Here is a 26,077-nt window from a genome sequence, read left to right as displayed (position 1 = left end):
CTGCATAGAATTATTTTTAATTTTATATTTAAGGTAATATGATCAGGTTTATTAAATTTATATTACTTTTAATAATACTTTTTTTCAAGTTTTTGTTTTTGAATTTATTTGCTGGGAGCAGGGCAGAGGGTTATCATTATACATGACTTTGACTTACCTGTCTGATGTCCTATTGCATGATGATTCATTTACTGAGAGAGCTTAGATGTGTGTGTCCTACTTCAAGAAAGCCCAATTTCGTTCATTTGCTATAAAACATACACCCTGGCCGGGCGCGATGGCTCATGCCTGTAATCCCAGTACTTTGGGAGGCCAAGGCGGGTGGATCACGAGGTCAAGAGATCGAGACCATCCTGATCAACATGGTGAAACCCCGTCTCTACTAAAAATACAAAAAATCAGCTGGGCATGGTGGCGCATGCCTGTAATCCCAGCTACTCAGGAGGCTGAGGCAGGAGAATTGCCTGAACCCAGGACGCAGAGGTTGCGGTGAGCCGAGATTGCGCCATTGCACTCCAGCCTGGGTAACAAGAGTGAAACTCCGTCTCAAAAAAAAAAAAAAAAAAAAAAAAAAAAAAAAAAAAAAAAAAAACACATACACCCTGGGTTCAAGGAAGAAGTGAATGAAGTCACTCAATTCATACACAATTCACACTTTTGAAATGAACTCTAAGATATATCAGGAAGAATGATTCACACACACATACACACACACACACTCATACTCATACATTCATTCTATACATGGCACTGTGGGGTCATGGGTATTTCATAAAGTGAATGTATTGCTATGTAGCAGTAAAACAAATGTCTGGATATTGCAGATGTTCTTAAGGGCACTGCTATTATATCATGGTTTTCAAAACCTTCTATAAACAAGCATCCTGATATCCCTCCTTCCTTTTGCAGATGACCTCTCCCAACAGGATGACAATGATCCCCCAAAAGAATATGATCCTGGGCAATTTGCAGGCCTGCTCCATGGATCCTCTCCAGCCTGCGAGTCCCCTGAAAATCCATTTCATCTCTATGGGAAAAGAGAACAGTGTGAAAAAGGACAAGATGAAGTCAGTTTGGCAAAAAGTCCTTTGCCCATCAAGCAGTCTCCAATAGAAAATAACTCAGAACCTTTGGTAAAGAAAATTAAACCCAAAGTGGTCAGTAGAACAATTTTTCACAAAAAAAGCAACCAACTTGAAAACCATACTATTGTTGGCACAAGATCAACCAGGAGTGGATCCCGGAATGGGGACCAGTGGGTTATGAATACAGGGGGATTTGTGGAGAGAGCCTGTACTCTGGGGAGAATAAGGTCATTGCCTAAAGCCTTGATCGACATGCATTTGTCAAAAAATGTCTCTAAATCTGATTCTGATCTCATTGCCTATCCGTCCAATGAGAAAACATCAAGAGTTAACTGGAGTGAATCTTCCACTGCAGAACCCAGTTCTAAAGGAAATTCTGAAAGAACACCATCCTTCACATCGGAATGGGAAGAAGTAAGATTTGTTCTTCTTGCTGTTCATTATATAAGGCTTTGGAGTTGAGGGAGGTTTGAGGGAAGGATTCTCAGCTTTTTAGGTCTTTCAAAATAAAAAAAAATTAACAAATGCATACAGCTCTAACTGGAAGGAAATTCTTCTATGGGCAATGCATGGTAATTTCACAGCAAGTATAAAAACCAACACAGTTCCACACATGTGGGTTAATCTATTGTTTCCATAGAAATTGATATCAAGCAGAAGTAATAACTAGCTATGAGGTACAAGAGAATGTTCACATCTTGTCCTACCAGGCATTGCAGCTGACAAATTGAGAAAAAGCTTGGTATTTTGCTCTGTGTTGTTTTGCTACTTGCCAAACTCTTTCTTAGCTTGTCTCCCTTCTTTAAAGTATCTTATATTTTCAGAGGAGCTCCTTAGAATCTTTAGTAAATAAAGTGTCCTAGCTATTCTCCAAGCAGCATACAATAAACACACATCATTTGATATTTCCCCTTTGCAGCTATCAGGGAAACAAAGAAAAAAATGTTTGAGGTTCAAATATCACCAATTTAAGCTCTACTTAAAGACAAAGTTCTTTAATTTCATAAAGTTATTTAGAAAGTAAGTACTCTTGTAAGATTATAAAATATCATTCCTTGTCCCCGAGGAGGACTGCATCATAAAATAATAAAGTTTCTTGCTTTTTCTTGAATTTCTTCAAAGAATGAACCACAGTCTCTCTTGGTATTTCATTCTAACACATCACATATTATCTCTGAAAAGACTGTACCAGTTGGATTAGGTTTAGAAACACAATAGGTCATTATAGTATTCAGAGAACTAGAAATGGATATGGTTCTGATAATGATATTCTGAAGTGAGCTGTCTGGGAAAATCTCTTAATATCTCTGCATCTGTTTCAGGGTGAACAAAATTGGGACATTTAAGTAATGCCCATTTTGCTTTCTGAAACCTGCTATAATATTCAGGAGAGGATTGTTAACATCTGTAGTGGCGTTAAGCCGTAAATTACTACAGCTTAAACAGTCATATCTTCCTTTAAATTTCATACTAGTAGATGGTTAGTTTCTCAAGTATAGCCATTTCTTATATTTATTAGTTTAGTGAATATCATCTGAAATCCTGTTGTGGAGGTAAAATTAATTAACATTTAACTTAGATCTTAGAATTAAGTTGTTTCATGCCTAGATGCTGGTGATTAGATGCCACTAATAAACTTGTGGCTGATCAAGCCATTTGGTTAGAACTTGGCTCCAGTCTGGGCACAGTGGCTCACGCCTGTAATCCCAGCACTCTGGGACACCAAGGCAGGTAGATCACTTGAGGCCAGGAATTCAGAAATAGGCTGGCCAACATTGTGAAGTCCTGTCTCTACTAAAAACACAAAAATTAGCGGAGTGTGGTGGCACACACCTGTAATCACAGCTACTTGGGAGGCTGAGGCACAAGAATCGCTTGGACCTAGAAGGCAGAGGTTACAGTGAGTTAAGATAGTGCCTCTGCACTACAGCCTGGGCAACAGAGTGAGACTCCATCAAAAACAAAAGACAAAAAACTTTGCTCCAGTGGCCATGCTCTCCACACCCTGAAACCTGCTCCTTTACCAGTTAGATGAGAGATGTGTTCTTAGTTAGAAGAAGAAGGATGCCAGAGAGCAAAGACTGTCACATGAATTTATCTACAGCCTTTTCTGAGTTTGAAGAATACACAGTTCCTAAATTACCAAGCTATCCAAGTATAAAGTTTATTTCAAGAAACACAAAGAAAAGGCAAGCTAATTTTGAAAGTTTAAGAAAGAGGAGCATACCTTACATTTTAATAAAACAATCCCAAAGATGTTTGTTTACTTCCCTTTAAATTTTTCTCTATTAGTCTTAACTGTGGAACACTATGGTAATAACACCAAAAATATTTGCTCCCTTCATTTGAAAGTTATTTTAAAATGCAATGTTAAAAGTGAATGTAATAATCCATTTAAATGGTTTTTGTTTCTTACAGATTGACAAGATAATGAGTTCCATAGATGTTGGAATCAACAATGAACTTAAAGAAATGAATGGTGAGATCACAAGTAAGGGAAACCTTCCTCTACATTATAATGAATAAATGTGCTTAGGAACAGTGAGAAAATTACAGGAATCTTTAGATAATTGCATTTTTTAAAATTATAACAGTAACTACAAATTATTTCATTCCACTTTCAGATCTAACAACAATGCCCTATAAGCAACATCAGTTATAATAATATTGACTTAGCAAATTGAGAGGATCTTCCCATGTGCTATTTTACTATGCCAGTGAAGTTTTTCTATGTGCCGTGGCATGTGCCTGTAGTCCCAGCTACTCGGGAGGCTGAGGCCAGAGGATTGCTAGAGCCTAGGTCTTTGAGACCAGCCGGACAAGGTAGTGAGACCCTGTCTTCAAATATGTATATAGACACACACACACACATACACCAGGTTTCCACTTTGTGTAGAGCTCAGTATGAAGCACTTCAAAGCATTAAAGAATCTGATGACTTAATACACTAATATTTCTTATTCAGTGAATCATTTACCTGACCAAAATGACTAACAACGTCTGCCAAGTTGCAGGCTCCAATTTGGCAAGAACTGTGTGTTAATCATCTTCATGTATCCATTAATACTTAGCACACTTTTGCAAATAGCTGGTTTTGCAATCACTATTTGATATATTACTCTTAGTAAGTATTATTTTCTCCCCTACAACAAAAGCTCTGAGTGGAAGTGGAAGGCCATATTATATCAAAGTCTATTTATTTTTCTTGTTTGTGTTTTGTAGCAGACACAGAGATATTTGCATTACTTATGTATTAGCACCAAATGTGTCTGGAGCCCCCCAGACACACACACACACGTCTAGGCCAATACAACGGGGTATAATGACCATTTTAGTGTAAGACAGGCACAGTTAAAAAGTGTGAATTTTGTGACAAACACACAGGCACACATCACAAACAAAAAAGCCTGGTGATTCATTTTGATATTCTCAGTTGACATATATGAAAAATTATGAAAACACCCCAAATCTTATCATCCTTGTAGTTTTCTTGTTTTACAACTTTTAAGTTGAGGAGTACAAGTATGTTTGCTGCATAGGTAAGCTTGTGTCATGAGGTTTATTGTACAGATTATTTCACCACCAGGTATTTAGCCTAGTACCCATTATTTTTCCTGACTCTCTCTCTCTCCTACCACCCTCCATCCTCTGAAAGCCCCCCCAGTGTGTGTTGTTCCCCTCTATGTGTCCATGTGTTCTCATCATTTAGCTCCCACTTATAAGTGAGAAGATACAGAAGTTGGTTTTCTGTTCTTGGCCTCCAGCTCCATCCATGTCCCTGCAAAGGATATAATCTCATTCTTTTTAATAGGCAAAAGCTGGAAGCATTCTCCTTGAAAATCAGCACAAAACAAGGATGCCCTCTCTATTCCTATTCAATACAGTATTAGAAGTTCTGGCCAGTGCAGTCAGGCAAGAGAAAGAAATAAAGGACATCTGATATGGTTTGGCTGTGTTCCCACCCAAATCTCATCTCAAATTGTAATCCCAACATGTCAAAGGAGGGACCTAATGGGAGAAGACTGGAACATGGGGGTGGTTCCCCTCCTGCTGTTCTCATGATAATGAGTGAGTTCTTATGAGACCTGATGGTCTTAAAGTGTGGTACTACCCCTTACTCTGTCTCTCCTGCTACCATGTAAGATGTGCCTTGCTTCCCCTTTGCCTTGTGCCATGATTGTAAGTTTCCTGAGGCCTCCTCAGCCATGCAGATCTGTGAATCAGGTAAACCTCTTTTCTTTATAAATTACCCAGTCTCAGGTGGTATCTTTATAACAGTGTGAAAAACGGACAAATACAGCATCCAAGTAGGAAGACAGGAAGTGAAACTATCTCTGTTTGCCGATGACATGATCCTATATCTAGAAAACCCAATAGTATTATCTTTGCAATTTTGTATTGAAGCAAAACTGAATGAACTACCATTACAATAACATTAGGTAATTTTTCCCAAAATGTGATCTACAAACCACTTGTATCAGAATCATGTCCAGCACTGGTGAAAAATGAAGATTCCTGGGCTCCATCCTACTAAATCAGTATTTCTGGAGGCGGAGCTCAACAAATAAGTCTTTTAAACAAGCAGTCCAAGTGACTCTTAAGACCAGGAAAGCTGGAGAATGGTTATTTTACAGTGGCTTGGCCTGGGTGACTAAGAAGTAATATTGCAATCACTAAAAAGAATACGCAGGTCTAAGTGAGTCCCTAGTAGGAAAATCTTGCTTGTTTCTCTTATGTTGGAACAAGTGAGAAGTTATTTTATTCTAAGTTGACTAGGACTCATGTTAATTGAGTGATAATTTTTAAAAAGGTCAAGCAATATCTTTTCTGAAATACAAGTTTGCATTAGATTTTAAAACTGAAAAATTAGGAACCAATTCTCAAAATTGCATACATATGTTTAGTGACACAAGTATGATATTAGCTCCAGGAGAGACTGTGTAGCCAGTTCTCTCACTTAGAAATGCTGACAAACACTGAGGACTTTGCCAAAACCCAAGCAACCAGCCTACCAACATATGTTGCCACATAATTCTTTCAGACGTGCTAACAGAATAATTTCAGGGAAATTATAAGAATACAGATCTTTGATTGATGTAAAGGTAAGAATTTCTTTTCTTATCAACTTTTCTCATTCTATCTTTATTCAAAGATAGAGTGGCTGCTAGTGAGATAGTAAGTTCTTCAATACTGAGGATGTTCAGGCTAGGAATGCTTCTCTGCTGGAATGGTGTTTCATGCATTAAGTCCACAGTTAAATTTAGGTAACATTGAACATTAATGTTCTAAAATTCTTCAAACATATAGTGCCATAGAACCATAAAAATATCATGATTATAAAAAAGTAAAAATAAATGTTAAAAATGCCACTCAGACAAAGCTGCCATTTAAGGGTATTTTAGTGGTAAACAAACTCACAAATTATTTTTTCTTAATTCTCTTTCTACTCTCATATTGCCATCCTACCTACTGTTTTTATTTATCATTTTTCTGCAATGGCAGTTAAAATGAAATTAGAGACTCAGTCCCCAAAGAAGCATCATTATTAACAAAGGCTGGCTCTGTGTGTGCCTGAATTTTTACCTATTTATCACACTACTCTGTGCTAAGTGATTGACCATGGGATGTAGCATTCCACTTGGCCGTTAGACTAGTTGTGAATTACAGTTTTGCTGAGTTGCAGTTTATTCCCTCTCAAGGCTAGGTTTAACTAGAGGTGTGATAAACAACCCTATGAAAATGGCATTCCACAAGTCATATTTTGGGTACTGAGTGTGGGTTGGGAAATCACATGGAAAAGAAAATGTCAGACAGACATAAATTCAAATCTCAGCTCTGTTATTTACTAGCTGCTTGATCTTAGGCGATTTACTCAGTTTCCCCATTGACAGAAATGAGAATAGTAATAGAGGATGATTATAGAGATGCATGATGGCATATACATAAAAATCTAACATAAGTAGATGTATATTAAATGTTAGCTCTCACCTTGTCCTATTGTGATGCTGACATTGTGTTTGCTGCTGTGGTCATACAAAAATAAGTACACATAAGCCCTTTCTTTAAGAATCTTAGAATGTCAGCTAGTCCCAAAACCTTAATGTTTAACTTGCTGTCATCCCTGGAATTGTTGTGGTGTGTCAGTTGGAATACATGTTGTAACAAATGCACCAGTCAGTTGGTACCATAGAAGAGTAGTTACTAAAAGAGAACCTAAAATTCTAGGATACCTTGGCAAATAAAGAAGAGTCTAATGGTCTAAATGATTTTGATGAGATCTGATCATACGTTTTTGCTCGACAACTGGGAAAAGACAGGCAATGAAATTAATGGGAGGTAAATTTAAAATGAGCAAGAGGAAACACTGTTTTACATAGTATGTGTTGTCTATCTCCAAAGTTTTGCTTTGGAAGGCTACTGAGTCAAGTGCTATGGCTGGCTTTAACAGAGCTGTGTAGTTTTTTGAACATTTATGTTCGTTGCTTAAAGCCTCATAAGACAATTGGGAGAATAAAATCATAAGCAATGGAGATAAAGGATCAAAAGTCAGCATTACATTTTGTGTGCTCTTGCCCATTTTGTCTCAGCATTTTTGTTTGCTGTCCCCCACTTATACATTTCTAATGTCAGATATCTTATAAACAAAATATTTATTGGATCAGGAAAAGATTTAGAAGTTTCTTATCTTTATTCCTATAAATATGAACCCACTCAAAGTTTGAGCAGTCTCTATGAGTCATCAATAGTTTTACTAATAGAAATCAATTTTCTCTTTTTCCTCCCACCCCAATTTTCTCAGCAATTATATAGTATTTTGAAACTTATTCAGCAACATCAACTATCCAGAACTAAGTCAGAAATAAGAATAAATATAATTTCCTGAATTTGTTTTAGATCAGTCCTTTTGATACTCACTCAGAACTTATTAATTTATAAGTTTCACAAACAAAACTTCTATTTTCCCACTTGAAATGAGACTCAAATGCCAAACAAATCAGTATTGGCATAGGATTCAGTTATATTCAATACCTCATATTGTGTAGAACACCCTGTTCTTTGGTAAAGCTGGATATTTGACACGATAATATATTCTATATCATCAGGCACTCTCAGGTTTGCATTTTTAGAATCCTTTCAGATAACAGGTTTTGAAGTTAGATGAACCTGGTCTCAAGTTCCAGCTTTGCAATTTCTGATCTCTCTGATGTCAATTTCCTCACCTAGAAACTCAGACTTTTAATAACCACCTTATAAGACTGTTGCAAGATTAAATTATACACTGTACTACTACAGTTTAGGTATCTCTTATCTGAAATGCTTGTGACCAGAAGTGTTTCAGATTTCAAATTTTTTTGGATTTTGGAATGTTTACATATATATAATGAAATATCTTAGAGTTGGGACCCAAATCTAAACACAAAATTCATTTGTTATTCATATACACCTTCTATACATAGTGTGAAAGTAATTTCATACAATATTTTTAATAATTTTGTGCATAAAACCAAATTTTGACTGTATTTTGACTGTGACTTGTCAAAATACAGTCAATATTTTCTACTTCTGGTGTCATATAGGTGTTCAAAAAATTCAGATTTTGGAGCATTTCGGATTTTGGATTTGCAGATTGAGAATGCTCAACTTTATAGCCTAAAACATAACAGTAATTCAGAAATATAGTTTGCTTGCCTTTTTATCAGAGTACGCATGGCTTCTCTTTCTCATTAGAGTGCACGTCACACAGAAAGATTCTTGGGAAATCTTTTTTATCATTTTGATCACTGAGATTCTAGTTAAGGTATAATTACTCCTAAGTTGCTTTTATATGGAATCTTTTTTGAACTTTTCTTTCTTTAATCGTCATTGTAATCATAAGAAAGTGCTTTCAAGTTGGGAAATTTACCACCTTCATTGGAACTGATACTTCAAATTCTCACACTTTTCTAAGAATCAGGTTGAAGATCTTCTTGATGGGATAGAGGATCACTTAAATAAAGTGAAGGCAGTAATTGGCTCCACAGGATGTGCTTGTCATTACACAACAGCAAACATGCAGAGTAGTCAAGTGCCCAGGCTTCACAATAAAAGGGTGACAGATAATCTTATAAACACGCTCCTATTTCTAAACCAGTTTTAATAATCTTGTGTTACATTGAACAAACTGCAAGATAAAAAAATATCGCATAAAAAATAGTATGTAGTTAAAATGTATTTTTAAGGCTCGCATTTTCTTCTTATACTTAAATTGTATTCATTTGTCAATATATGTCATCTAGATTTTAATTATAAATGAAAGCTATTAAAATTAATTCATAAGGAATTTTATCATAGAGTACATTGTCTACATTGGATAGATAAAGCATAGTTCTTAGGCCATTTGCTGGAAAATAAATAGCTCATTAAATCAGTGGCTAACATTCTTCCTGCAATCCTGCTTTCTAAGCTTTTGCTTCTCTTCCTCCTGGGATCTGAGGGCCAGATCACAGTTTAGAGTCCCTCATAGCAGTAGAGACCCACCCATAGAGAGTTTCTAGGACTTTAGGAACTCACTAAGGCAGAGTAAAGGTTCTCTGGCTTCCTGATCCTATCTCCTCTTTCTCTGTGTCTGCAGAAACAGGGAGAGCTCATGTGTCCCTTTCCTCTAAAAGGGTCTCCTTCTGAGTAGAGGAGAGCAAACATCTTGGCAGCCCTTTAAACTGTTCCTGCCTAATGTCTGGGTTGCTTCCAGGCCCCTCATGTTTGCTCACATAGCTCTGGGTCTGCGTCAGGAGGTACTTTGTCACCAATGCATCTGATAGCTGTCCTCCTAAATGGGAATATCACCCACCAAACTCTAGGGAAACCGTTTTTTTAAAAAATGTGTTTACAACCTCCTTATTACAGAACTGAAAAAAAAAGGATGCTAAAATGTACTAAAATGTATTCCATTCTTAACTGTGTATCAGATGATGTGCATTTACTACTGTTAACATTTTTTGTATTCAGTTCTCAAAACAACTCAGTGAAGTAGTATTATACCCATTTTATAGATGAAGAAAAGCTCAGAAAAATTATGTAGCTTGTTGACTTGTCAGCTGCTTCAAACCCCTATTTTTCTTTTCTTGAAGTCCGCACTTATTTTAATAAAATATGCTGCTGGCATTGAATAACAGAACCTAGCACATTTCTTCTTTCTCTTAGGTCAAATCATACAGACATGCACTAAAGAGAGCCATCTCAGGGGGTGTAAGTATAGAAGCAACCTTCCTCTTAGCAAAGTCTAACTACTCTACCAGCATGGAAGGTTTTAGCTAACACCCCACAGCCCTCCCAAAGCACAGGCCACAGAGTCATATATGTAAATGAGTCACAGCCCTGAACATATCCTATCTCCCAAAAGTGAATGCACAAACTCTAATGATGACCTAGGTTTCACTTATTTTCAGAGGAAGAATTTTCCTTGCCTCCAGTCATATTCTTTGTTCCATGAACTGTTAAATTTCACATAAAAGCTTCTCTGAAATGCTTTGCAACAGGCATATTTTATTTTTGATTTTTATTTCTTTTTGCAGTATGATTTTTAATAGAAGCAGCTGTGGAAGGTGGGTAGTAGAACACTTTAGCACACAAGCACACTATTTTGTCTAAATCAAGAGAGGATTTATTTTTAATATTATTTTATATAACATTTTACTGACTTTTTTTCAGATGGATTAAATCTAAGGAATCTCTTGATAGTAGAATACTCATGTAAAAATGTGAATTTTAGTAATTGTTAGGCTAGCATGAGCTAACCATCTTTATCAAGAGATCTTGTTTAATCAAACGATTGTGTTCTTAGCAGCACAGACACTAAAATGTATTTAGCACCATATATTCTAACTAGTGTTTAAAAGCAAAAATAACATGCATAATATAAATTTTGATCTTTCAAATACCACTGAGATTCTCTAGTCTTCTAAAATTAGAGATAATGTTCATATGTGATATTTGGTTTCTTTTAAATGTAAAATAGTTGAGTATTATTCTGTGGCTAATATTTGCTTACGACATAAGAGGCCTAAAGAGATGAGCAAGTGAAATCATCCCTTAGTAGTGGAATGTTTTTCATGTCTCCGATATATGATCAACCAACATCAACTAATATCTGCTAACATACTTCCCATGATGAAAAACTCACTACTTCCAAAGATAATATATTCTATCACTTAGACACTCAAGTTGTTGAAAACTTATGTTGTGTCAAAAATATGTCACCTAGGTTTCAATACTCACTATATCAATTACTGGCAGTGTCAGCTTGGGCAAATTATTTCATCAACCTGAATCTCACTTCTTCATATGGAAAACAGCTGTAATAAATAATATCCACTTTCTTCAATATTTTTGGGAGGCTCTAGTTAATGAGAAAGTAGTTAACTACATTCCTGGTACATAGTAGATCTTAATAGATGACTTTTTTTTTTTTCCTTAGATTTCTTTTTTCCCTTCCATCTATTATTTTCTTAAAAGAAAAAAATTTCCAAACTGCAGAGAATGATTTCTTATTTCCAATATATATATAAGTGTCTTGGAGGTAGGAATGATGCTTATTTGATAGAACATACCCCTTGCACATTCACAATAAATCTGGGAAACTGTTGCAAAAGTCTTCTTTGTAGACACTTAAAAAACACTAATTGTATGAATTCCATATAAATGTTAGTGCATTTTATAAAGTCTACCATTAGTGACCTTCATGCTGACAATAGAAGAAGGAATAAAAGTAATTAGAAGTAATTTGAAAGATAAACAGTAGACTTTCATAAGTCATAGCTCATCATAAAAATTGTTTTTAGATACAAATTTATTTTTCCAAAATACAATGAAGAATTAAGTGACCAATGGAGGTTACTTACCCATGAGAAAAACTTTGTATCTTTTATTGGTTGATTCTATGGCCTTCTGTTCTAATAACAAAGGAATTGTTATCTACTAATGTTTTTGATAATCAAGTGTAAGCTTCCAGGGAGTTAGGGAATTAAATATTTTATAGTTGAATATCACATATAGGAATATATCCTAAGGAAGCAATTGAACAAGAGCAAAAAATGCACATGTAAAGATGTTCATTTCAGCATTGTTTATGGTTGTTTTAAAAATATAATCCAATCAAATGACCATTAATAGAAAATTTTAAAAATAAGTTACAGGTAATTCCTGATGATAAAATGTTAAACACCTAGTTTAAAATGGCATTGTATCTAGCTGTATTACCATGGAAATATAGCCATAATATATTACTAAATGGAAAATGGAAATAATAAAGTAAAATATTATCTCATTTTTGAATATACATACATGCACAAAAATCTGAAAGGATATTTGCAAAAAGTTTAACAGTGGATATCTCTGGGTAAGATTATCAGTGATTTTTATTTTCTGCTCTCTCTTTTTCTGAATTTTCTAAACTCTTAAAAGTATACATTAATTTTATTTTTATTGTCTAAATCATTTAATAAAGAAGTATATCCAAATTTAGTAAACAAATAATGGTAAACAAATAAAATATTTATATGGACACATATGTACATATATACATTTATATGTGAAGCATAAAATTTTATAGGTATCAATGCTAAAAATTAGTTAAAATTTCCTAAGTGAATACTACTTATGAATATATAATTACATCTTTTTATCAATTTGGAGTCAAAATAGTTGTGTTTCCATTCTTTTCTCCCATTTCATTCAATCACATGCAAATAGAAGATAAATAAATCCAGATAGATATATAGATGGATAGACAGACATTGTTTGTCTTTTAAGAACATGAAATCATGCCTATACACTTCTCTGACACTCATTCTTCTCATTTAACAATAAATCATAGCTTTACCTTGTTTTTATCATTAGTAAATAACCTATGAAACAAAATTACATTCGTGAAGTTCACTCTCAAATAGGAAAAGAGCTCAGAGATCTGATTGCTACTCCTGCCTCTGCACCAACTTACTGTATGACTTAAAAAAAAACCCTTACAATAAGCCTTAATTTCCTCCTTTGAAAATAAAACAGTAGGGCTAGATCTTTTCCAACTGTATAATTCCATGACTTATACTTTTATCTTTTGTTTTATGAGTTATGCTTTGGTAGATTGTCTCCCTTTAAAGCTTTTCACTTCTCAATTTTGCAGGGACAAATGACGAATAAATTTCAAGTGTGTGTATTTCAATGAGGTTCTTCTGGGAATGTTGCCAGATCATCATTTTACAATGTTTTTAAAATATATTAATATAACAAATACATAATGTAAGTGATATGTGCCTGTAAGATAGATAAGTTCTTTATAAGCAAAAGTGACCTTCACCTAAGCATCTCAACTCTCTTAATAAACCTTACGCCACTTTGTAGAAGACTTACATGACTAGCTGTAATCACGTGCATGTTAGTGATGCAAGTGGGAAGAAATGAAGTTTGTGTTATTATACTTGGCCTGCTTCTTGACTCCACTAAGCTTTTTATAAGAAATTATGTGACAAAAAAGTAGTTAGCATTTTGATAGCATATACTTTTCATGAGTTTGCAGATCCTGGTCAAATGCTCACAATTGCCCATTTCTCGCCCACTGACTTGGCTTGACCAAGATTTGGTCAGGCGTCTCTCCTCTTCACAGGCTCCTGACCTTTGGCTTGCCCCAAACCTGAGCAAACACTAAAATGTAAAACATCTCACTGTGTTACACTGTTCTTTCCATACTATAAATACCTGAGACTGGGTAATTTATAATGAAAAGAGTTTTAATTGGCTTATGGTTCTGCAGACTTTCCAGGAAGCACATTCCTGGCATCTGCTCACCTTCTAGGGAAGCCTCAGAAAGCTTACAATCATGGTGGAGGGTGGCGAAGAGAGAGCAGGCACTTCACATGGCACACGCAGGAGCAAGCAAGAGAGGGGGAGGTGCCAAACACTTTAAATGACTAGATTTTGTGAGAACTCACTCACTATCATGAGAATAGCACCAAAAGGATGATGCTAAATCATTCATGAGAAATCGACTCCCATGACCTAGTCACCTCCCACCAGGCCCCACCTCCAACACTGATGTTTACAATTCAGTGTGAAATTGAACAATACACTAGGGGACAAAAACACGAGCTATATCACCCCACCTTAAAGTTCATTCAAAATTAGCTGATGACAGAAACATTTCCTGTTATACCATCCTCATGATTATGTCTGCTCAGCTCCGCCCTGTCACTCAATTTTACCTCTAAGTTTCTGCTAGTTCTGTTTAGCCCTCCCTATAAAAGAAAAACCTTTTAGATTTATTTTTGAGATGCTTGAAAATCCTAAGGGAAGTACATTCTCCAGGTTGTAGTAGTTTTGTTATGTCTCACCTTGCCTAAGTCTGGATTTGTTTTATTGACAGGCCTCCTTTGGGTCACCTTCTAACTTCTCACCCAATTCCCCTTTCCCTTTTAGTATTAATCATATTACAAAGGACATTTCCACAGTTTTATCTCTCAAAGACAATACTCACTGGTTTTCTTTGCTGTAGCCATCATTTAGAAAAATGAATACATGTTTGTCTATGTGACATGTGTATTATATTCCTATGATAATCAGAACTGTTGATGTGATATAATTATATATGTAAGATATATACCCTAGATATACACATTGATTATTGTATCAACTTCTGATACAATTCTGTATCAAACAAAAATTTCCTTAGAGAATTCCACTATTATCTCTTTGGATCACACCAAATGTGTACAATCATAAAACATAAGTGAAACACCAGGGCTTATTTTAACAAAAGCAATTGTATAATACCAAATACCTATCACCTACTGCTACTGACACATGAAATGGTTGTGATAGTGATGTCAAGCCTTTATTATAAGAATGGAAGAAAGAAAACAGGACTCTATTACCCTGTGCACTTGCAGCAGAAATTTCTTCTCTGGGAGCTACTCAAGAGATTAAATAGATCATTTTCACCTGGTATACTATTGTGAGTTCTTTCAATGAACTAAGTGTTCATGTTTCTTAGAGTGGACTCTATGTTTATACTCTGCCTACCTCCAAAAAACATTTGAGGAGACTTATAAAAAGACATAATTACAGTGAAATAAAAATCCATTGAAACAGTAGTAAAAGATATGAATTAAATAGCTTAAAAGAGAAAAATTTGAAAAAGAGAAAAAAGAAAATAATCCATGTATTAGGGTTTTCTAGAGAGACAGAACTAATGGGATGGATTTATACATGAAGGGGAGTTTATTAAGGAATATTGACTCACACGATCACAAGGTGAAGTCCCACAATAGACCATCTGCAAGCTGAGGAGCGGGGAAGCCAGTGTGAGTCCCAAAACCTCAAAAGTATTGAAGCCGATAGTGCAGCCTTCAGTCTGTGGCCAAAGACCTGAGAGCCCCTGGTCAATCAATGGTGTAAGTCCAAGAATTCAAAAGCTGAAGAACTGGAGTCTGATGTTTCAGGGCAGGAAGCATCCAGCATAGGAGAAAGGTGAAGGCCGGAAGACTCAGCAAGTCTGCCCATTCCACTTTCTTCTGCCTGCTTTTTTCTAGCCACACTGGCAGCTGATTAGATCATGCCCACCCAGATTGAGGGTAGATCTGCCTTTCCCAGTCCACTGACTCAAAAGTACTCTCCTTCGACAACACCCTCACAGAGACACCCAGGAACAATACTTTGCATCTTTTGGCCCAATCAGGTTGACACTCAGTATTAACCATCACATTTTAGAAAACCCAAATTAAGAAAAATGACTACAACTAAGACTACAACTTGACTCTGAGCTTCTTGATAATCAAGACAAAGGTGGGCTATAGAACTGTCATTATAATATTATATAGTATTACATTGATAATAATATTATCAAGGCATGTAGAGAAAGAAACTCTTTCCTAGCTTTAAACTCTAGAAGGAATTTTCCCCATGGGTCATTTTATAAAAACTGTATAGCTATAATAGATTTGGAGCAATGCTTTCATTAGAATTCAGGGAAAGGGGGAGTATCCTACCAATGATTTATATATAGCCAGGTATACAGTGATAGGTAGTGATTCTGTAAAGACTTTTCTACTGTGATTTCTAGCCTTTTCCATGATGTAAACACACACTGGTTCTAAAATGTCAATGTTATTTTTCCTTACCCTTTCAAAAATGCTCTCTTTATTTAACCTGTTCTGTGTTTCAGTTATTTAGGTCCCAGGATTTGAGGGATACTTGATAAAATTACATGCACAATCTAAATTTTTATGTAACAGCAAGGTTGGAAGAGCCATATACCATACCAGAAAGAGTATGGGATACAGTGTCAGAAAGCATAAGTTAAAGTCCCAGGTTTTTCCCTTACTGAGTGGATGAGCTGGGTTGGTCATTGTTTCATCCTTCTGAGTCTTCATTTCCTTATTTTTTTAAATAACGGTAATGATGTATTAGTCTTTTCTCTCACTGCTCTAAAGAAATATCTGAGACTGGGTAATTTTTAAAGAAAAGAGGTTTAACTGGCTCACAGTTCTCCACGCTGTATGGGAAGTATAGTGACATCTACTTCTGGGGAGGCTTCAGGGAGTTTTTACCTATGGCAGAAGGCAAAGCAGAAGCATAGGCATCTTACATGACAGGACCAGGATCATGAGAGAGAGAAGCGGGAGGTGTTGCATACTATTAAACAACCAGATCTCACAAGAGCTCACTCACTATCATGAGAACAGCCCCAGGAGATGGTGCTATGCCATCCATGAAGGACCACCACTCATGATCCAGTCACCTCCCACCAGATGCCACTTCCAGCACTGGGGATTACAATTTGACATGAGATTTGGGTGGAGACAAACGAGGCATTAATATGAAAGCACTCATAAACTGTAAAGCTCCATTAGTTTACCTCTCCGGAAAGCTCTTTATTTTTAAATTAGAGGTCATTGTATTTTTTTCTCCATGGAATTGAATTCAGTTTATAAGCTGAATAAAATCGTTATTTTATATCCAAACATGGACCATTTACCCTATGGAAGTTTCTTAAAAAAAAAAATGCAGGCTTTTCGTCCTGAAAAATGACCAGTAAAATATGTTTTCTGATTTATTTTTATATATTAAAGAAAAATTTGTTTATTCAGTGAACAAAATTAATAAGGCAGGGTTTTCCCCACTAATAAAAACAGGAACAGAGAAATTCCAGGACAGTGAAGTATGACAACCAAGTGCTCACTCACAAGTGCAGAAATACAGCACTCTTGGCTATAGTTCAACATCCAAGCAAATACTTTACAACTAATTTGATAAAGTAGGCAGTAAATTATTTTTAAAATAATTATGCTAACAGCTGGATGGTTGGGCATATAGTGTGGAGTGTGGAAAGCCTCAAGGCAGACAGGCCAGCTATGCTGCTGTCAAGGTCATCTAGGCCAGAGGTTTCCAACCATCAGGCCACAGACCGGTACCAGCCCATGGCCTGTTAGAAACCTGGCTGCATAGCATGAGCTGAGCAGCAGGCAAACGAGCATTACCACCAGAGCTCTGCCTCCTGTCAGATCAGCCGCAGCATTAGATTCTCATAGGAGCGTGAACCCTATTGTGAACTGCATAGGTTGCATGCTCCTTATGAGAATTTAATGCCTGATGATCTGTCACTTTCTCCCATTACCCCCAAATGGAACCATCTAGTTGCAGGAAAATGAGCTCAGGACTCCCACTGATTCTACATTGTGTTAGGTTGTGTAATTATTTCATTACATATTACAATGTAATAAAGATAGAAATAAAGTGTACAATAAATTTAATGTGCTTGAATCATCCAAAAACCATCCTCTGCTCTGGGCCCTGTCCATGAAGAAACTGTCTTCTGCAAAACCAGTCCACGATGCCAAAAAGACTGAGGACTGCAGGTTTAGACCCAAGGGCAGTTGCCAACCTAGATTTAAATGGTAGCTATAGGAAAATGGAAAGGAATAACTAAGAAAAGTAATGTCCACTTTTTAGTAATATTTAACCCTTCCTGTGTCACCCTCTGCTTTGAGTGTCTGATGGAAACTGTGAGACCAATTCTAGGAACAATGCAATCATACTTTAAAAGAAAACATTTTACTTTCAATCCCTCCCACATAAACATGTGTATGTATGTGTGTGCAGATATGAGTATGTGCACACACCCATGTTAACTTTGAAGGAATAAAAATGCTTGTAGGCAAAGAAAATGTGAGCATGATTAACAATTATTAATTTAAACAAAATTTTTCCAAGTCTGAAGAGTAAGTACTTCAGACTTTGAATTTCCAGAGTTAGAAATGTTCATACCCACTTTTAGTGCTAAAAACATCACCAAACTTAGAGAGAGATATAGAGCCTCTGTTCTGTTTGGGAAGATCAAGCATGAGATCAACAATAATTCATACCTCAATAAACAGGAGCTATATTCTAGATTTAGAAAATGATTAAATTGAACATCTCAAAGTATGAGATGTCAAATAAGAGAGGGTTTTTTTGTTTGTTTGTTTTTTGTTTTGTTGTGTTTTTGAGACAGGGTCTCGCTCTGTCACCCTGGCTAGAGTGCAGTGGCATAATCATGACTCACTGCAACAACCTCTGCCTCCCCAGCTCAAAGGATCCTCCTACCTCAGCCTCCCAAGTAGCTGGGATCACAGGCATGGGCCAGCACTCCTGGCTAATTTTTTGTGTTTTTGGTAGAGATGGGGTTTTGCAATATTGTCTAGGCTGGTCTTGAACTTATGAACTCAAGGAGATCCATCTACCTTGCCCTCCCAAAGTGCTGGGATTAAAGGCATGAGCCACCACTCCTGGCCAAGAGATTTGTTGTTGTTGTTGTTGTTTGAAATGGAGTCTCACTCTGTAGCCCAGGCTGGAGTGCAGTGGCATGACCTCAGCTGACTGCAACCTCTGCCTCATGGGTTCAAACGATTCTCCTGCCTCAACCTCCTGAGTAGCTGGAACTACAGGCGCATGCCACCACACCCAGCTAATTTTTTGTATTTTTAGTAGAGGCAGGGTTTCACTGTCTTAGCCAGGATGGTTTCGATCTCCTGACATTGTGATTCACCTGTCTCTGCCTCCCAAAGTGGTGGGATTATAGGCATGAGCCGCTGCACCTGGCCTAGAGAGTTTTAATGTAAGAAAGTATAAAAGGTTATACAATGTTCAGTGAAGAAAATCTCCCTGTAATACCTATTACCTCACATACTCGTTTCACTTCCCAATAGGCAACCACACAGTGTCAAGTGTATCTTTCCAGGGATATTTAACCAAGGTACACGCATATATGAAAATATGTTTTTCCTCTCTTTAACTCTCCTTTTTAAGCTATATAACAAATGGTAGCATACTCTATATTCTTTTCTTTATCTTATTTTTTTAACCCTTAATTTAATTTAATAGAGATATTTCCACAGTAGAACATAGAGCACTTCCTGGTATTTAGTTGTATGATGTTTTATGTGCCTGCAAAAGTGTTTTAAATATAATAATCCTATTAATATACCTTAATTTCTTTATCTCCCTATCAATAACAATGGTTTATATATTTTTGTTGTTATACACAATACTGCAATGAATAGCCTTATTTATACTTCACATATGAAGGCATATGTATGATGGATACATTCCCAAAAGTTAAATTGCTGGTTCAGGGGCATTTGTACTTTTGGTAAATATTGCCAAATTGCCCTCCTTATGAGTTACAAGAATTTATACCATCAGCAGCAATGTAAGGAAAAGTTTGTTATGTCCTTACCAATATAGCATATTATCAAATTTTTGGAACTTATGTATTTAGTAGGTGAAAAGTAGTATCTCTGTGCCATTTTTTGTATTATGAATAAATTTGGGCTTTTTTTTTTGCATGTTTAAATTCCATTTGTATTTCCTTTTTTTCTGAACTGCCTGTTCAAAATGCCTTGGCCCATTCTGGGAGCTGCTGTTGGTCTATTTCTATGATGTAAAGGGTGAAGGAGATATTTCTTATTAGCCATATAGCCCCACAAACGGATACGAGTTGCAATTATCTTTCCTCAGTTTTTCATTTATCTTGCAACTTAACTTATGGTGATTTTTACCATGCAAATTTTTAAAATTACTTTGTGGTTTATTTAATGAAGCCTTTTTTAAATGAATGGTTTCAAAATGTTGTATTATTATTAGAAAGGCCTCCCTCACTCCCAGATTATATAAGAATCTTATTATAGTTTCTTCTAGTACTTTTATGGTTTAGGTTTTCCTGTATTTGATCTGTGTAATTTACTGTTGTATAAGAAATGAGGTATGGATCAAACTTTATTTTTACAAGATGGCTACTTAATTGCTCCTGTATTATTGAATGAATTAGTAGTCCATGTCATCCTCACTGATTTGAAAAGCCACTTTTATTGTATGCTTGATGCCAAATTATATTTTGTTTTTTATTTACTCTCTACTGCATTCCCCTATGTGTCTGTATTTATTCATATTTACTCATGTGTCAACAGCACATGGTTATAATTATTTATACTTTATAATGTGTCTAATATCCATTATTGGAGCTCATGTTTTCCTACCCAGTATGTCCATGTTGGTACTCTAGTACTTTGAAAATATTTAAACACCACCCCCCTACCACCATTCTGTTTCTTCAGGGTTTGGAGATGCCTAGTTTATCCTTAGAGGGCATGTGAATGACTGGTTCTATAGACTCATACATCAATTGGAATTTTCTTCTTAGCTGACAGCTATGCTCAAAGACTGAATTCTTAGATTTTCTGAGTAAGTGGAAGATCCCAGCACACTCCCTGGGACTTTAGAGACTGAAATGGCTGGTTTTCCTCTGGAAGTTTCTGGAAACTAGGCATTGCTTAGAGAGTTGAGTTGACTGTCATTGTAAAAGGCATTTTTTTTTTTTTTTGAGATAGAGTTTCACTCTTGTTACCCAGGCTGGAGTGCAATGGCACAATCTTGGCTCACCGCAAACTCTGCCTCCTGAGTTCAAGCAATTCTCCTGCTTTAGCCTCCTGAGAAGCTGGGACTACAGGCATGCGCCACCATGCCCAGCTAATTTTTGTATTTTTAGTAGAGACGGGGTTTCACCATGTTGAGCAGGATGGTCTTGATCTCTTGACCTTGTGATCCACCCACCTTGGCCTCAAAAGGCATCTTTTTGAGTACTTTTTCACAAAAGCCTGTAACTTCGGACCTTTTTCTAGTGGTCTTAAATCCCAGCTAACCTGTAAGAGATGAATATTTACTTTAACTTTTCTGTAATGACTATAAATGATCTACTTGAGCCATGTCTGTCACTCCCTACAAGGCCATTTCTTTCATCCTCCCTTACTTTGAAGGAAAATCTTGTTTCTTTTTTGGTGCTGATCAAATTAGCCTCCTATCCTTACACAGAGATGAGGAGATAAGGATATTATCTTTTTTGATTATTATATTTGAAAAGGATGCATCCTAGGTCCTCAGGAAGGGCATTTCTAGGATGTAAAGTCAGTGCAAGACTGGGAGAAGATTTACATCTCAAAGGGCCAGAGGCCTAATTTATAATTGCAAATTTTGTAAAGTAAATGCTCTAAGAAAAGGGAGGTCAGGAGCCTATAGGCAAGAAGAAACCTGCCTGAAATTTAGTCAAGCTGGGTTGAGCACTAACCCCTAGCAAATCTATTTCATTGGTGATTCATTTAGACTGGAACTACCGATCTTTAATGAGAATTCACCCTCTTCTATGAAGGGATCATCTGATCTCTCACGACTCCTCCACATCGTGAGCTATTCGTGTCACTCAAGCTGAATTAGAGGAATTCTGCTAAATAGCATGGCTCCACATGATTTCATATTTATATATATTACACATATAGGTCAGAAAATGGTTAGGAGGTACAGGTACTCAGAGAATGTTTCACATGCTATGGTATTTTGTACCAGGTTTCATAGGATTCTCCTACTTCTTAATTATAAGAGGCATAACATAACTTTTATGTTGGCACTTATTATGAGCTCGGTAGTATTAGTTCACATACTCCTCACAAATACTCTGTAAGGTAGGTGTTACTCCCACTTTACAGACCCTGAAATGGAGGGACAGTGAGATTAAGAAATTTATCCAAGATTATTTAAACTGAAGCAGTGACATTCAAACCCAGTTTGATTCCAGAACCCAAGATCTTAATTCTGTGTTAAAATGACTTGCTTTCTAATATTTTATGAATTTTTCCAGGGAATTGGGGACAGCATTTTTTGTTTAGGACTTGTGCAGGAGGTGATATAAAAGAGTCAACTGAAAGATGTTGGCACTTAGCTAGCCTCCTTGTTTCTGAGCCTATATGCAGAAACAGAGATTGCAGAGGATCCAGGACCTGAATACAACTGTGGCAGCCACTTAGCAGAGAATCTCATAATATTCTGCTCTATGAATTAGTAATCAGATATTTTCCATAAAACACTGTGAAAGAATTCAATAATGATACCTAGGGAAATTAAAATAAGCCATTTAATTCTATAATAATTCAGAGGACTTAGAGAGAAATGTCAATCAAGGTCAGGGAAACAGAAGAATCCTAGGAGAGAAAAGGCGAGAAAAATGACTTTTTTTTTTTTTAATTCAAAAAGCAAAAGTTAGAAGGAGAACATCTTTTCATCCAAGAAGCTTTGAAACTTTCATATGAGCATCCTGGTGTTAATATGGCCTCCAGAGTATGATGCGAGATAGTCCCCTCACATACTTGTAATCTGTCTACCTATGCTAAGACATTCTTACAAAGATTCCTTTTTCTTCTTTTTCATGAGCCCTGATCTCTGTGCCCTTGTCTCAACATTGGGCTTAGAAGGTAGTCTGTATAGTGATAAGATTATAGATAAGGTTTTAATTGAACATTCATTACTCATTAGATGAGGCATCTTGGACAAGATATGTATTCATTCTGAGCCTCAGTTTACTTATCTATATAAGGGGAATAATAGAAACTCTTTTTAGATTTGTTATAAGGATTGGAGGTAATCCCTAAAATGGGACCACTTACACAATAGTCACTCAACAACTTACATATATTGGTATGCTTTGATAAGCTTCTTCTAGTCATTTCAGCTCAAGGGCCGAAGAATGGAGACAAGGGATCAATGCTATTTTCCAGGCCAAAGCAAAAGCTGAAAGAGATTGAGAAAAGGAACCAGGTCTATTTTCTGGGGCCAAGAGAAATGTTGCCCCTGGACTTTGCTGGTGGAATGTGATGAAAAAAAAAAACATCACATAGGCAAGGCAAGGAAAAGCCAACATAAGGTATAATTAGTATTGAGTCCAACTTAAGGAAGCTGAGGATCTTAAGAGGAGGAAGGAAACATAACAGAACATCCAGGGAGTCAGAATGAACAGGAACCAGATTTTGAGAAAACATTTCCACAGGTGTTGGGGCTTAAATTTAGGGCAAGACTCCATTCACCAGAGAGGAGGACTAGCAACTTCAAAGTAATTAGATCTCAAGAAAATGTAGCAGCCTCTTAGAATTGGAACTCAGAAGAAGCCTTTTTGTGAGATTGGCACACATGTGAGTGGCATTAAGTCATGGTGTTCAGGGGTAGGAGAGAATGAAAGGGATACAATCATGAAAATTGAGAGGTTAACGTACATTTTTTGGTGCTGTAACAGAGAGGCCCAAAAAGTAGTGGCTTAAACAAGATAAAAAATTGGCTTCTCTCTCACATTAAAGTCTGTGTCATTGCTCCAAGGTGATATGTTGGCTCCAAAATCATAAGGGCCCATGTTATTTCTGTCTTGGTGTTCTGCACCTTTAACACATAGCTTTCATCTTTGACCCAATAAAATGTCTTCAGTTATGTCCATCCATCCACATTTCAAACAATAGGCAGGGGAAGAGGACTGTATCTTCATTTTAAGGGCATGGCCCAAAGTTACACAGCTCATTCCTCCTCACATACCATTGGCCAGAACTTAGTCACATAGCCACACTAAGCTGCAAAGGAAGCTAAGAGATGTAGTCTTTGGCTGGGCAGCCATATGTCCATCAAAAATTCTACTACAAAAGTTCAGTTATGAAATCCTGGGAGGCATGATGTTGTGTCAAACCATGCTTTCTTAAAAGAGACAAGATGGAACCTTGTCAGATCCTATATTTTCAACAGTATTTAAGGGGAAACCCACAGATCTCTACTAAGATTTTGACTCCATGAAACTTCCTGAACTGTTAGTTTTTTACTATCAGTTAAGTGACAGCAAAGCTCATTTGTAAAATACATGCTACTTAATGTACTGAAGCTTCAAAATCAACCAGAAAGAAAACTATAGATTTTTTTAAAAAACAAATGTGTATTTACAACTTTCTATAGAAAATAAAGTAAAACTGAATGTTTATAAAGCTTTACCAAATAAAAGGAATTATTTAATAAAGCTTGTGGCATAGCAATTATTAGCCACATGTTACAGATTTTATTCTGTCATTAAGACCTGGTAACATGCCCAGGGTCCCAGACTGTAAACTCCATTTTTATACTTCTGTGAAGAAATACATAAGACTGGGTAATTTATTAAGAAAAAGAGCCTTAATGGACTCACAGTTCCACTTGGCTGGGAAGGCCTCACAATCAAGGCAGAAAGCAAAGGAAGAGCAAAGGCACATCTTACATGGTGGCAGGCAAGAGAGCTTGTTCAAGGAAACTGTCCTTTATAAAGCCATCAGATTTCATGAGACTTATTCACTATCATGAGAAAAGCACAGGAGAAACCCACCTGCATGATTTAGTTACCTCCCACCATGGGCCCTTCCTCAACACATGGGGATTATGGGAGCTACAATTCAAGATGAGATTTGGATGCGGACACAGCCAAACCATTTCATTCCACCCCTGGCCACTCCCAAATCTCTTGTTTTCACATTTTAAAACCCATTATGCCTTCCCAACAGTTCCCCATAATCTTAACTCATTTTAGCATTAACTCAAAAGTCCGCAGTCTAAAGTCTCATCTGAGACAAGCCAAGTCTCTCCTGCCTATGAGCCTATAAAATCAAAGCAAGTTAGTTACTTCCTAGGTACAATGGGGGTACAGGTACTGGGTAAATACACCTGTTCCAAATTGAAGAAATTGGCCAAAACAAATGGGCTACAGGCTCCACGCAAGTCCAAAATCCAATAGGGCAGTCATTAAACCTTAAAGTTAAAAAACGATCTCATTTGACTCCATGTCTCACATCCAGGGATCACTGATGCAAAAGGTGGGCTTCCATGGCCTTGGGCAGCTCTACCCCTGTGACTTTGCAGGGCACAGCGCCATTCCCAGCTGCTATCACAGGCTGGTATTGAATGTGTCTAGAAAAGCTACAGACCTACCCCTCTAAGGTCTGGAGGAGGGTCATCCTCTTCTAACATCTCCACTTGGCAGTGCCCCAGTGGGGACTCTGTATGGGGGATCGGACCCCACATTACCCTTATGTACTGCCCTAGCAGAGGTTCCCCATGAGGGCTTCACCCCTGCAACACACCTCTGCCTGGACATCCAAGCATTTCCATATCCTCTGAAATCTAGAAGAAGGTTCCCAAACCTCAATTCTTGACTTCTGTGCACCTGCAGGCCCAACACCACATGTAAGCCACCAAGACTTAGGGATCACACCCTCTGAAGCAACAGCCTGCACTGTACATTGGCCCCTTTTAGCCACACAGGGCTCCAAGTCCCAACACTGCATAAAGCAGCAAAGCCCTGGACCCAGCCCATAAAACCATTTTTTTCCCTCCCAGGTCTCCTGGCTTGTGATGGGAGGGGCTGCCACAACAACCTCTAACATGCCCTGGAGACACTTTCCCTATTGTCTTGGAGATTAATTTTGGCTCCTCATTACTTATGCAGATTTCTGCAGCTAGCTTGTATTTCCTTAGAAAAAATATTTTTTTTTTCTATCACATTGTCAGGCTGTAAATTTTTGGGACTTTTATGTTCTGCTTCCCTTTTAAACATAAGTTCCAATTCCAAACCATATCTTTGTGAATGAGTAAAACTGAGTGCTTTTAAA

The 26,077-nt window shown here is 36.8% G+C and overlaps 1 protein-coding gene across 16 annotated transcripts in view; it reads left to right on the top strand.

Annotated features, from left to right (window-relative positions):
• Positions 1-26,077, top strand: part of ANKS1B (ankyrin repeat and sterile alpha motif domain containing 1B) — a 1,261,971-nt gene that overhangs the window by 734,028 nt on the left and 501,866 nt on the right. For 13 of the 16 annotated variants that reach the window (XM_032285340.1, XM_032285282.1, XM_032285354.1 and 10 more), the window contains 2 exons: positions 910-1,499; positions 3,504-3,576. In XM_032285340.1, coding sequence (XP_032141231.1) covers positions 910-1,499; positions 3,504-3,576 — 663 coding nt within the window. The remainder of the gene's footprint in view (positions 1-909; positions 1,500-3,503; positions 3,577-26,077) is intronic. The other 3 variants (XM_032285364.1, XM_032285323.1, XM_032285273.1) reach the window with 1 other exon arrangement.

Source organism: Sapajus apella, unplaced genomic scaffold (assembly GCF_009761245.1).
Source record: "Sapajus apella isolate SASKATOON/1434 unplaced genomic scaffold, GSC_monkey_1.0 scaffold2, whole genome shotgun sequence".
In the NCBI taxonomy this organism is placed as follows: Eukaryota; Metazoa; Chordata; class Mammalia; order Primates; family Cebidae; genus Sapajus; species Sapajus apella.
Note: the sequence above shows the minus strand (reverse complement) of the source record. Positions and strands in the feature narration are given on the sequence as shown.